We start from the raw sequence: 13854 nt of genomic DNA, 5'->3' as shown, positions 1-13854 counted from the left end.
AATAAAATACAAAAAGTTATCAACGTATCATCATTCAGGAAAATAAAAGATTTTGTACACCGCACGGTTCTGACAAAATTATGACTGGGAATAATCGAAGAAAACCATGTGACAGGAGTTCTTCCAACAACACTTCGCTAACTGTTATATAAAATAGACTAGAGTATTCTGTTCTTTGTATTTGGCCTTGGTGACTGTGTTGTTGTTTTTTAACATTTAACAACAGTATATGATGAAATGGCGGGCTGTGCTGTACATATATTTTGCATGCCTAAGTATGCCATTGCTTGCGCTATTGCTTCTGCAGGAATAACAATTAGCCGAGCGATGGAGGAAAGGGGAAAGGGAAGAATGGGAAAAACGGAGATAAATCATGTGCTTGTACTATGCCTGCTAAAGGAAATTATACAGTGGTCCGCGTAAAAGCATCGGTGCTTTCATGGACTACAAGGTCACGTGTTCGTGGCACTTACACGAAATTTAATTTTTGATATTGTGCTGTTCTTAGAGCAAAATAAATAAATAAATAAATAAACAAATCTGTGTCATTCAAGCCAAACCACTGTCCAGTCCCGCTCAAAAGCGTCATTGCTTAGGCGGGCTGACGAAATATTTCATTTGTATATGTTAGGTTCTAAGAAAGAAAGAAAGAAAGAAAAGAAAAGAAAAGAAATAGTCGCTGTTCATACGGAAGCAACCACCACCCGTTGTTCCGCAGCCGACATGCCCGGGTCTTCTTACGTGCGCCACCTGGCTCGGCACAGGTAGTACGCGAGAACCGTAGGCAAGAGTCGGATGACGGAGCTCGAATGACGACGATGCCGCGACCACGCCGGCAACAACCACATGAGCATATCAGCGGCTCATGTTGGTACAGGCACTGCCAGCCCCGAGGCGTGTCGAAGATAGTGTCTGAAGTTAGCAAAGAAGGCTTCGCATTAAGTGCCGCCAGCTTTCCGCGGCCACGAACATATGAGCGTCTGCACAGTTGAGCTGGCGCCTGGCGACTCTCCAAGCTGAACCTGGTCAAGCGCGTATTGATTTCGGAGGTTAGCAGCGATGAGACAAGCTCTTCAAAATCCAAACACGCACGGCTTTCTTTGTTGTTGTTTTATATATATATATATATATATATATATATATATATATATATATATATATATATATATATATATATATATATATATATATATATATATATATATATGTATATATATATACCCCGATGCAAGCTTGTGTACGACAAAACTGGCGTGTTGCTTGAGAACTGCAGCGTTGCCGGTTCCGTGCTGCCAGCCCCGTCATCTTGATTCTCCCGGATGGGTGCACTACAGGCTTTACGTCTGCTTCCCGCGAAGCACCGACTAACGGTTTTTGACTAGTAACAAAGAAACCGCCAGCACCCGTCGTTTTCAATGAGGATAGTCAATGACAGCCCTCATTACGCACGACGGGTGCTCCCACTTTGAGATTTTACTTGGCTTAATTAAGCTCCATCAGCGTTCCCGATGATGCATGTTGGTGCTCAAGTACGCAAAGGTACTCCTGTACAGGGTGTTCCAGTTAGTATGCACTATTACAGGCCCGTACCCAGGATTTTTTTTTCGGGGGGGGGGGGGGACCAAGGTAACTTCTATGCAAATGAGGGAGGGGGGAGGGTGCCTTTACTAGTACAAGCGTGAATAGCGTCCACCATTTGCCATATAAACGCGTAACCCCACAAAACAGAAATGAAATAAGGTGTATTTTACAGGTACGCCCTGTGCGGTACCCCACTCCTTTCTTTTGTTCGGTCCAATCATGCATAATCAGTGTGTACACATCATATCAAATGGAGAGCTATCGCGGGTTTCGTGACGTCACGTGACAGACAGGCGAAGTGGGTGTGGTCCAAAAAAGTTTTTGACCAATCGCGGAAAGCTGATTGCAGAATGGAATAGAAAAGTTTGGAATAGCTTTACGTTATAGCGCCCTTGATGCGGCCGCCATATTCTTGCTTCATGAACCCCACGTCCATCCTGAGCACCAGACTGTTTGTGGGAGCGACAAGGAATCTGAGAAAGCCAAGTTATCGGGAAGCGCGGCTACCCTACCGCGGCACGAACTATCGATTTAAAGAGCTAACCTGAACCGCAAGACCAATGTATATAGCGGCCAACTCGACGAAACAAGGTTGGAAAGGCGACATATGTCTTATTACGAGCGAAGCGGGCCATTTTACGGGCAGAATTCGTGTTTTAAAGCAGTTTTGTTTTGTTGCATAAGCTAAAGATCGCATTGGCTTTTTCGTTCTTGTTCATTTTTTTTTTATCGCCCTCATCAGAAAATCATACAAAATTGCTATGGGTCTGTCCCCCTCCACGTCCACAGCGAAATTACTCAAAATGGGAGTCCACAACACGTGGGAAGAGCTCGCGGAGGCGCACAACGTCAACCAACTGGAGAGACTGAAGCTGACAACGACGGGAAGAGCCCTGCTGCAAGATCTGGGCTACCAAGTCGAGGATGAAAGGCACCTACCTCAGCGTATCCCACACGAGATCAGAGACAAGCTACACATAAGCAACATTCCCAGAAACATGCATCCCGAGTACGACAAGGAAAGGAGACAGGCGAGAATACAGGCGCTCAAGCGCATACTCGAACGCACCAACAGCAAAGAAGAAAACGTTAGATATACGGATGCAGCTGCGTACAGTACCAAGGACCGATTCGCAATCAGCGTGGTCGACGAGAAGGGCGAACATCTTACAGCCACATCCATACGTGCCAAGGACGCGAGCACTGCGGAAGAGGTGGGCACAGCCCTGGCCATCGCAACGTGCAAGAAGGCCATGGTTACCGTGGTGACGGACTCGCAAGAAGCATGCAGAAGGTATATGAATGGAAGGATTGGAAAGGCAGCACTTCAGGTCTTGAACAACACCAAGATAGAAGCAGCGCAAATCCTCTGGAGGACGGGACACGAGTCTCTCACGGGGAACCAGGCGGCGCACGCCGCAGCTCGAGATCATGCACGCCGAGCCATCTTCGACGCGCCGAGAACACGTACCAACTACTGTGACGAGGATGATGAACGCATATCCAAGAAGTACTCGGATATCTTGGCGCACTACAGGAAGCAGAGGCGTTGCTACCCGCCCGCGCATAAGACGATGAGTAGGGACCAAGCGGTAACCTGGAGAAGACTACAGGCTGGAACCTACCCACACGGAACACTGCTGCACGCCATGTACCCGGGCATCTACGGGCAAGACTGCAAGTTCTGCCAGCCGGACACGCCCAACACCTTGCGCCATATTGTGCTTGGATGCAGGAATAATCGAGAAGCACCACCATCATCATCGCCACCAGGCGATAACATGCAGAAAGAGGCGGATTCAGAAGGAGCATTGAAAGACCAGTGGGAGGCTCTGCTGGTGACGCAAGACCCTGACAGCCAGCTGCGGTTGGTGAACAGGGCTCGGGCGGCGGCAGCGAGCCATGGCTACCTGGACTGAGGAGGCCATCCACCTTTGGGCTCAAGAAGCCTGGTCTCACAATAAAGTTTATTTCTCTCTCTCTCTCTCTCTTTTCTATTTAAATTTCGCATGCTTTCTTTTACCTAGAAGGGGAAGGGGTGGGAAAGAAGAGAGAAGGTACACTAAAAATATCGCGCAGCAAACAACAGATACTGATATATTTCAAATGTGCCCTAAAAGCGCGGCAATGGCATACTAGCCGTAAGGTTCATCATTAAATAGTTAATCTAGGACTTACTACTATAGTTATTTTAAGAAATACTGAAGGCTTCTCCAGGTAGTTGTGACCAACATTCATCTGGTTCCATACGCACAGAGTGTTTAAATTTCTTCTTCTTTTCCATAATTGGTGCATATATTTAGCTGGGAACTCTGCAGCTAGTCCTCTGCGACAACAGCCTGAATATTAAATCTAGGGGATTGAAGACAAAATAACTTTGCTGCCCAAGCTTCATGACAGTGGCAGACATCATAATTTGCAGAATAACCCGCCGCGGTTGCTCAGTGGCTATGGTGTTGGCCTGCTGAGCACGAGGTCGCCGGATCGAATCCCGGCCACGGCGACCGCATTTCGATGGGGGCGAAATGCGAAAACACCCGTGTACTTAGATTTAGGTGCACGTTAAAGAACCCCAGGTGGTCGAAATTTCCGGAGTCCTCCACTACGACGTGCCTCATAATCAGAAAGTGTTTTTGGCATGTGAAACCCCATAATTAAATTTACTTTAAAAATAATTTGCACAATAATAACGAATCCGGCTATTACCACTAATTATTTAACCTGTCAACTAATTATTTCATGCGTCATATTGTAACTGCAGAATTGAAGCAATTTAGTAGTCAAAACATAACCTTTTGCTAACTTTGTGCCTAGAGCCATGCTTTCTCGAGAACTACGGACTCACAATGTGACGTTCATTATCATGTATGTGTTCGTGTCGTTCATCGGTGAGCTGCTATACGTGACATCACAACGTGTCATGCCGTATTTAGCGGGGAGACCGGCTCTTTCATTAACCGTCGTGGTGGCTCAATGGATATGGCGTTCTCTTACTGAGCACGACTGGCAGCCGCATTCTGATGAGTGAAAAGCACTAAAATGATACGAGTCCCTCCGATACCACATCTTTCGTAGACCACTGTGCAGGTTTGTGACCTAAAACATCCTTAATAGCATTGTTAGCGCGCTTATAAGCACTACGGCGGAAAAGTAAATTCGAAATTGCCGCGCTACAAAGTTGCTCAACTCTGTAGCGGCAATTGAACCATACTATTGTAAGCGAACAAATGTCTAGAGCTTTGTGACTGTTAGGTGAGAATTCCAATAAAGATCACCCTCATAGGTAACTAGTTCATTAGAGTTTTTCTTATGACATCATATCGGGTAATAGGTAACGGCCTCTCTCTTTTCCGGTTGAACAGAGGTGGAAAGGAGGCTATTCTATGAGGAGGCACGCGAGGGGTGTTGGTCTGTTGGTGACAGCTGAGCGCTCGCGAGCGGAGGCACGTGAGTGTGTGAGAGGTGTTTCTGCGCGAGGATGACTGAGACGGACACAGCAGGTCTAGTGCCTTCAGACCAAGACGTCGAAGGAGAACAAGATGACGTCGTCGTGCGCAGGCTCGGAAACTGCGCCAGCGTCTTTTGCGACCCGACTACGAGGGCACATCGCCTTATTGTACTATTCTTCCTGTGTTTCCTAGCATTCGGTGAGCTTACCTTATTTTCGTTGATTGCGGGCTCACTGAAACAAGTGCCTGTGCATCGACCCCCGTATCATTTCGAAACTCAATGAATGTTTTCATACGGAGTCAGCAACCACCGCCTTTAAAGACTGTTATAATGCGAAAATATGTCGTGCGTCAAACGGGGCTTGACACTGGACTTCGAAACTTCGAAGCTGACATGACTGGTAACTTTCGCTGTGCTTATTGCAGCAATATTTTCGGTTAATCCCCTCTATCTCACTTCGACAGTTGTTTAGCCAGATTGGCATGCTCTAGCTGTTTATTATCGTCCATATTTGACTGTACGGCAAGGTCTGACTGGTGTTGTGCAAGTCGCGGGCCGCTTTATATATCACAGCTGCGCACACAAAAACACTCTTTCAGGTAAACCAGTGGTCAGTTAGCAGCTGCAAGCGAAAGTGGTCGTTACATTGAATAAAATTAGTTCATTCGTCACGTGTTCATAACATCCGCCAACGCCTGCACGGGGTTCCTAGGAAAAATTGAAAGTGGAGCGGTCGTACGCCCTAGATTGCAGAGATTTCGCGCCCGAAATCTTATCTTCGGAAAGCCTTCCTTTGTTTCTTTATCGTATCTGCACACGTAGACAATTGGTGGTTGCTATGATGTACAGCCTCTCGTTGGTTGACTCGTATAGGTCTATTATAAAGCCTTTTACTGATGCTCCTAAATGTGGCAAGATATGGTAGCATTTATGCTGTTTCTGCTATGCCTGGTTTAAGATGTAGTAATTGTCTTTGAATATGAAGTTATTCAGAGCTTGACCTTATTGTATTTATTGCTTGCCCTGTTCTGCCAATCGACTGTATATTTTTCTCTTTCTGCTTGTGCATAGGCAGCTACTACTGCTTCGACAACCCTGGTGCCTTACAGAGCCAAATAGAAAATGTAATGTCAATAAAAGCGGCAGACTTTAGCAGCCTATACTCATGGTACTCCTGGCCAAACACAGTCCTTTGCTTTGCTGGGGGCTTCCTCATCGACCGAGTCTTTGGCATCCGCCTTGGTGCCTTCCTCTTCTCATTCATTATCATCGTGGGCCAGGTAATCTTTGCCAATTTTTACATGTTCTGTTTGAATGTGGTTCAAATGCTAACCTGTGGAGCCGAAATTAAAATAACTAGGAAACTCGGGAGGATGCTAAGAACTGGACAGCCAATAATAGAATAGGTAGTTATAAGCATAACATAAGAGACAGAAAAACAGCCATATGGATTCCAAAGCAAATGCAGGTAGACAATATCACAGGCAACATTTGAAGCTAGAGTACAAGTTGAACATGTCACATAATGTGTACCGTTGATCTTTTAAAGTAAGAGAATGGTCATTCATGGAATGTAAACGCATTCGAGGATGGCGGAATAATAGGTGATGTGATCAAATTGGCAAGTTTGCAGGCTTAGAGTAGAGTTGCCTGACTCAAGACAGCAGTAAGTATAAATCACTGGGAGAGGCCTTCATCCTGCAGTGGACCTAGAATAGGCTGATGTTGACCCGCATTTCAAGAAACAGTCTACTGATTTTTAAACCCTATTTTTGGGGCGGAACAAAAAGCCAAAAGAGGAGGAGAAGAATGTTGTAGACTGTAGGCAAATCTATCTCTGCAAGACACGCTGGCAATTGCTCTGCCCGAGCTGTTCCTTTCAGAAAACTTCATCACTTAGTCTGTCAACCGCTACTAATCACTGTCTTAGTTCAGATCTCCTAAAAACTTTAGGAGGAGCCGAGACACTTCCTTCCAGAATGTCCGGTGCCCACGAGCAAACACCCTGTCATTCACATGAGCATGTGGAGAGCCTAGACACCGGAGTGCGTAAAGAAAAATTTGCGCTCTGTAACAAGTCCAGAACACTCCAATAAATTGTGTTCAAGATCACCTAAAGTCTTACAAGCCACACGTAATTGAGACGCAGTGGGTCTGATCTTGTATGGCCATGCTGTAGTATGCGCTGACCCTATGCGGAGATAATGCAGCAGGGAGGCCTCTGGCCTGCTCAACCCCTAATCAACCCAAGACGAAATGCTATGTCATACACACTAGCATGAGGAGAACCTAGACACTGGAGTGTGTCAGAGAAAAAGTTGCACTCGGTAATAAGTCCAGGACACTCCAGCAAATAGTGTTCAAGATCACCTAAAGTCTTGCAAGTCGCAGGTAATGGAGATGCAGTGGGTCTATCTTATATAGCCATGCCACAGTTTGCACTGTGCGGACACAATGCGGCATGGAGGCTTCTGGCCTGCTCAGCCCCTATGTCATGCAAGGGCTAGTGAGGTGGTGACCATAAGGAGCAAAAATGACTAGTGACAGCTTGTTTTAGAACAAGTTGTGGATCTCTAGGAGCCTTCTTTGTTAGCATGTCAACAAGTCAACGAAGTTATATTGCAAAAGATGATGCTCAAGGGTGCTGGAAAGGTGCACAAAGAGGAAGCGTGTAAGAAACATGGGAGCTAAAATGCCAGTTGGACAGCAATTTGCTCTAGTGTGTTTGTGTGGCCTGTTTGTAATCTGTACTTGGTGCAAAAGCCATTTCATTTTTCAACAGAAGTTCTACATAGCACAGGCACAAAAACATGGCTATGAAAGCCGTAATGGTAGTGAGGTAACTTTTCATGAAATGCAGATTGATTGACAGATAGTTTAACATACCAAGGTGACAAGCGGGTTATGAGAGGTGTTGTATTTAGGGGCTCTGGAATAATTTCGATGGCCTGAAGTTCTCTAACACACACCGAAAGCACCGCACAGAAACTTTTTTCCTTTCTGCTTCTTTTGCAATGCAGCCACCATGATCGGGAATCAAATTCACAAGCTCCCGTTCAGCAGCACAAAACCATAATCTCTGAGCCACCTCAGCAGTTCATAAAAAGTAAAATGTACTTGTCGGTGACTAAGGTGTGCTTAAATATGGAAGGTTATGTGTCATGTAAACCTACTTTATTTAAATTTTTCAGAGCAATGTGATCTCACATTATTTTATTTTCGCCTGTGTATTCATTTGTTTATACACTTGTGCAAGAATAGCACATTTTGTTGCATATTATCGGCTACAACAGTTGTGCAGATTGAAATGTGTGTGTGCTGTACTATTCACTTCAGATTGTCTTTGCTATGGGGGCCTTCGTCAACCGTTTCTGGCTTATGCAACTTGGAAGGTTCATTTTTGGGTGAGTATCTTCATGGAGCTGACTTATAAAGATTTTATTATATTTAAGAAGCACCCCCATCTTTCCCACAAGCACTTTTCTTAGTTTGTTCATTAAGAAATCTGTTTAAGGTGAACAAAACTTTAAAGAGAAAACTGTTGTGTTGCTGCTAGAGCAAGTTGGACTCGAGACCAACCAAGTCGAGAGCAGAAGTGGAACTGGGACGTAGGTGGCACGAACTGCTGGTTAATTTGAAAGACGTTGTATAGATGGCAGGAGAAGAGGAAGCAATGCTCATATATAACACTCCCTTCTTCAAAACTAAAGAAGTGTAAATTGATAAGGTATTCTTGAACAACTCTACTTTCGTTGATTTCATGTTAATAGGCTGCCCATTAATTTATTTATTTATTTATTTATTGAATCTACATTAACTACTATTAGAAGAGAAAATGAAAGTGAAAGTTCCATTTCTTGAATTTTGTGCCAGTGCTCCAAAGCCAATTTATCACTACAACGACGTTGTGGATTTCAAAGTATTATTTCGCACTTAAGCCATTGTGATTCAGTAAAAGACTTTGTCTTCCTTACTTCTGTCTTTGGTTCAATTAGAATACAATGTAGTTCATTTCTACCGATATAGATTTGACTATGCCTGAGCAAACAGTGTCAAAATCTGCGATTTCACGATAACCTGCTGTAGTGGCGTAGTAGCTTTGCTGTTGCACAGCTGAGACCGAGGGCGCGGGATCAAATCCCAGCTGCAGTGGCTGCATTTCGGTGGGGATAAAATGCAACAATGCTCGTGTACGGTGTTCTGCATGCACGTTAACAAGACCTACAGGTGGTCAAAATTAATCCGTAGCCCCTCACTACAGCATGCCTCATAATGATATCGGGGTTTCGATAAACTTAAAGTGATATCGCCACTCGTCTTTCATTTTTATCTTTTGTGGCTTACGAAGCATCTCGCCAAAAATGCTTACCAAACATTTTTGGCATTGCAGAAGGGTAATTTACTAACACAGCTCAAATAATTTTTCTCTTTAGTGTCCCTTTAAGGTAAGCAGCACACTTACTGCAGTTGCAGTAATCAAGCTCAAGGCCATAAGAATTCTGCAGATTATTTTTGTTCTATTTAGAGCTTTTATCTGTGCAGGGTTGGAGGTGAATCTCTGGCTGTCGCTCAGAACACCTACTCGGTGGCCTGGTTTAAAGACAAGGAGCTGAACACTGTGTTTGGCCTCCAGCTGAGCATCTCCAGGCTGGTTAGTGACCCACTTAAACATGTTTGTAATTTCACTATTATGACGATAATTGTGCTGTTTGTTGCAACATAGCCTTCAGCATCCTCACGTAGTGTGTATGACTCATCAATAGAAGAGATGTTCATTTTGCACGTATGTGTCACTTTTTCTTGGCACAATGCCTGTGCAGCAGCAGGCGCCTTGGTAAGTACTATGGAAAGCATAAAAACACAGCTGAAAGGCAGCTTCCCTGGTAATACCTAAGAAAAAGGGTAATATTAGGGGTTTTTTTTTAACATTTCTCATTCAGCATTGCAGGTTAGCCTGCTGTGTGTTAAATGCATTTTCTTGTAGTATTTCACTGTCCTTTTCTGTGTTCCTCCTGGCTAAATTGATATTATAGTGCCGCCTTCTCTCTACCACCCCATATACCTATGACTTGTCTCAGTGCTCTACAGTAAGGTATTAATTTGCATTTAGTGGCTTCATTGGATATGCCAATGCTCAGATAAGAGCACTGAATAAGTAAGCGACAATGAGCACCCTAGAGAAGGTGGTTCCTGCGCTGATCACTCGCAAGCCGCAATATGATGCTGGTTGGAGATTGTTAACCATACAATAGCCTCAGAAATGAGGAAAATTTTATGAAATAGCCAACTTGCTGCACGTCAGTTCATACAAGTGCTCTTTCTGCATGGGATCCGTAACATACAAAATAGTTTGTCACCAGCATGACTGCAAAAATTAAAGCCATACTCCTAAATCAACTAAGTCGTACTGCCAGTCTCACTTTAAGGAAAGAGTCCCTACAGCTTGCGTCACTCGCCTGTCGCCGCAAGTTTTCTCGCCTATGTCTCTTCCACAAAATATACTGCAGTCCCACCCTACACAACAACCTTATTCTTCCTCCATCTACATTTCCTCTCGTTTCGATCATGCACAAAAGGTGTGAATAATGTCATGCTTAATGCAAACATAATATCAATCATTTGTACCCCGCACCTCACAGGACTGGAACCACCTTCCAGGATCAGTCACGTCCACTGCTCACTATTCCCAGTTTCATAATGTTTTAAGCACAAGTGTCTTGCAATGTAACTAACCAAGTATGTAATTATATTTGTTATTGGTCAATTGCTTGAATTTTTGTTGCTTCCCGCTGTTATCTCATCTTTTTAGCTAACATTGTAATAACAGAGCAAAAGCCTGTATCATGTATTTTTTCCCGTATGTTCCACTCTCCTCTGTAATGCCTCTGGCCCTGAGGATAATACTAATAAATAAATAGATAAATAAATAAATAAATAAAAGTAACTCTCATTAACATACAAATATTACCCTTTGGAGGGTCGCTAAATAGCAACCCTGAATCTGTTTAGTCTGGTAAATTATCCTTTGAGAACTCCATTTCTGACCCAATGTGGTGGGCAGTGCCACAGCGTTGTGCTGCTGTGCATGGGGTTGAGATTTCTATTTCCACATTTCGACAGGGGTGATGTGCAATGATACCCATGTGCTTGGATTTACGTGCACGTTGAAGAACCCCAGGTGATCAAAACTTATGTGGAGCCGTCACAACAGCGTGCCTCATAATCAGGTCGTGCACTTGTCACGTAAAACCCCAGAATGAAATTTCTTAAATTTAGAAATCTTTTTTTCACTCATCTGGCAGAAGGAAATTGTTTAATGCTGAAGAAAATGAAGGTCAAGCTCCCGTATTAATTTCACACTAAAACCTCTGTGTAAGTGTCAGTATGGCATCGCCAATTTCAATGTTTCTTTCTTTTCTTTATGAGCTGGTTTACTGCAGGAAGGGTACTTGAAACTTGCTAGGTTGAATGTTTGGTTCCTTTAGAATGCAATGTAGTCTTTCCTTTCTGATAAAACAGTTAACTAGACCCAAGTAGAAATTGTCATGGCACTCCATAACACCACGGTGAGCTGGTGGAGAAACTTTGGGACAGTGTCACCACCAGCCTTTAATTTTTGTGTCATTTTCTTAGTGCTATTGCAGAAGCCTAATTTACTGACACAACATAATGTTCCTGTGTAGTCTCTTTAATGATCCTCCACCGTTAAATGAATCTAGGCACAAAATACCAAATATTGTGTAGGCTCCTGTAAAGTGAACTCTTATACCCCAGTCACATGGGCACTTTCAAAATCCTTTGAACCAAAGAACTTTTACTTCAAGGGAAGGTGTGCGTTGTCTGATGGGCGCATCAAAGGAGGCCTAGCTGAAGGGAACTTTAAATCAAGGGAGCCCACATTTGTCCGTAAAAATTTAAAGGGAATACTCTTGAGCCTAAAAGGTGTGCAAAAGAAAAAATATTCCGTATGAATACGGAAGTTCAACTTTTACCAAATAAAAACTAGTTTTACTGTATTATAGAAATTTATAAGCCCTAAACACTTTCATGACATCTGCAATCTCAATCACGAACATGCCGGTACAGCAGGGCTGGCACACCTGCCATAGCCAACAGCAGAATCAGTGCAATATTGGCGCAGTGTGCATGTTGGTAACTGGCTGCTACACATCAAAGTGTCCTCGTTTTCCTTCGGCACATCTTTAGCTTATTTTGTCCCTCGTCACTTTTGTGTTTTAGAATGCGTTGCGGTTTTTGTTAAAAGCTTCCGCAGAGACCATCTGGAGACCGTGTAGCATTGACACATATCTCTTGAAGTAATGTTCTTGTGAAAGCTCTGTGCTGCTTAACTTCAAAGGACCTTTAGTATGCCCATGTTACCTGTGTGTTAATCTTATAAGCTGACCATTTTGGAGTCATTTGTTTAATATCACATAGGTTGGAGTGTACTTTCATTCACTGAACATTTGATGGGACAGATTTTTGGGATTCCTTTGTGGATGGTTCGGAAGAGCACCAACCATACAACAATACATTGAGGCATAGCATTCCCTACTTGTGGAAATGTTTGCTGCCTCTTGGTTACCCAAGTATTCTATTTGCAGGGAAGTACAGCCAACTTTATGACCATGCCATTCCTGTACGCAGCAGTGGCCAAGTTGTACCCCGGGTTCACAGGGTTGGGAATAGCACTCCTCATTGGTGAGTGAGTGAATGAACTGCTGAACGTTTTTGCTTTCTTAGGCAGAGCAATAAATAGTGGCTTCTCTGGCTGTTGCCGCTGCCTCATTACTTATGCTTGACAGTAGTATATACACACTGCTTATCATTGCACAGAAGTGCTTCCATTCCTTCTTCTTCTTTCTTTGCCATGCAATGTGGTAATGGATACAGGTTAATAAAATGTCTACTGTAATATCTCTTTAATTTAGCCTTCACAGGACTAGAAAAAAATGTCAAAATTAACCAAATGTAGAATTATTGACTGTATCAAGAAAACAAACACCTAAATACATCAAGATGCCTTTATTTACAGAACACTCGTTTTCCGTTTTGAACAAAATCAACCAGGAAGCTGCAATTGTCATCATTTCATTTATTTACTCTCAATGCCTTTTGGCATTGGAGAGAAAGGGGCAGAACAAGTTATAATGGGTCATCACATAATTATGATTTGAACAATGAAGGGTCTCTGATAGAGACGATGGAGGGCAGCAGGTGGTTTTATTCCGAGCTGTAGCTTTGCATGAATGAAGTGTAGGGCTGTTTTGTTGAGTACCTTGGTACACTGATGTTTAGCTGGTGGTCAATTCTTGGCGAGATGAAGCAGGTAAACAAAAGAGGATTTGTTTTACACTTGGGCTACTATAATAAATTTCACGAAAGAGATGTAGATGACAGTGATGCCACATCGTCAGGAGTGGTCTAATGCTTTTTTCATTTGTGAAACACTTGCAAAACAAGAGAAGTTGGAATAGATGAAGTGTGCAGAGTGATCCTGCTGCTACATCTCGTGACTGATAAGCACTTGCAGTGGCGCAAGACAAGTGCTTTGATCTGTGTAACACATTCCCATTATTCTGTCATCAGTGAGCTTGCTGGTAACTAGTCATACATTCCTATGGTACTGGCAGATTTGATGCAACCACTGTAGATGAATTTGTGGTTGCTCTTGTCTAGAACACAAATTGTTACCACGTAGTCCTAAAGGCAGTGGTCAATGCAATTTCATGCATGGCGCTAAATGCAAAAATAAAAAGGTGCTTTAGAAGCACTTCTTGCTGGGCTAGTTGGCGCATTGCTTTAAAGAACTAAGTTGTGCGT

The 13854-nt window shown here is 43.5% G+C and overlaps 1 protein-coding gene across 1 annotated transcript in view; it reads left to right on the top strand.

The window, feature by feature from the left end:
- Nucleotides 1-4960: 4960 nt before the first annotated feature.
- LOC135901953 (lysosomal dipeptide transporter MFSD1-like) overlaps nt 4961-13854 on the top strand; it is a 37375-nt gene continuing 28481 nt past the window's right edge. The window contains exons 1-5 of the mRNA XM_065431839.2: nt 4961-5228; nt 6103-6311; nt 8368-8435; nt 9574-9682; nt 12636-12732. Of these exons, the coding sequence (XP_065287911.1) occupies nt 5060-5228; nt 6103-6311; nt 8368-8435; nt 9574-9682; nt 12636-12732 (652 nt within the window). The 5' untranslated portion in view covers nt 4961-5059. The remainder of the gene's footprint in view (nt 5229-6102; nt 6312-8367; nt 8436-9573; nt 9683-12635; nt 12733-13854) is intronic.

The sequence above is a fragment of the Dermacentor albipictus genome, chromosome 1 (assembly GCF_038994185.2).
Source record: "Dermacentor albipictus isolate Rhodes 1998 colony chromosome 1, USDA_Dalb.pri_finalv2, whole genome shotgun sequence".
Classification (NCBI taxonomy): domain Eukaryota; kingdom Metazoa; phylum Arthropoda; class Arachnida; order Ixodida; family Ixodidae; genus Dermacentor; species Dermacentor albipictus.
Note: the sequence above shows the minus strand (reverse complement) of the source record. Positions and strands in the feature narration are given on the sequence as shown.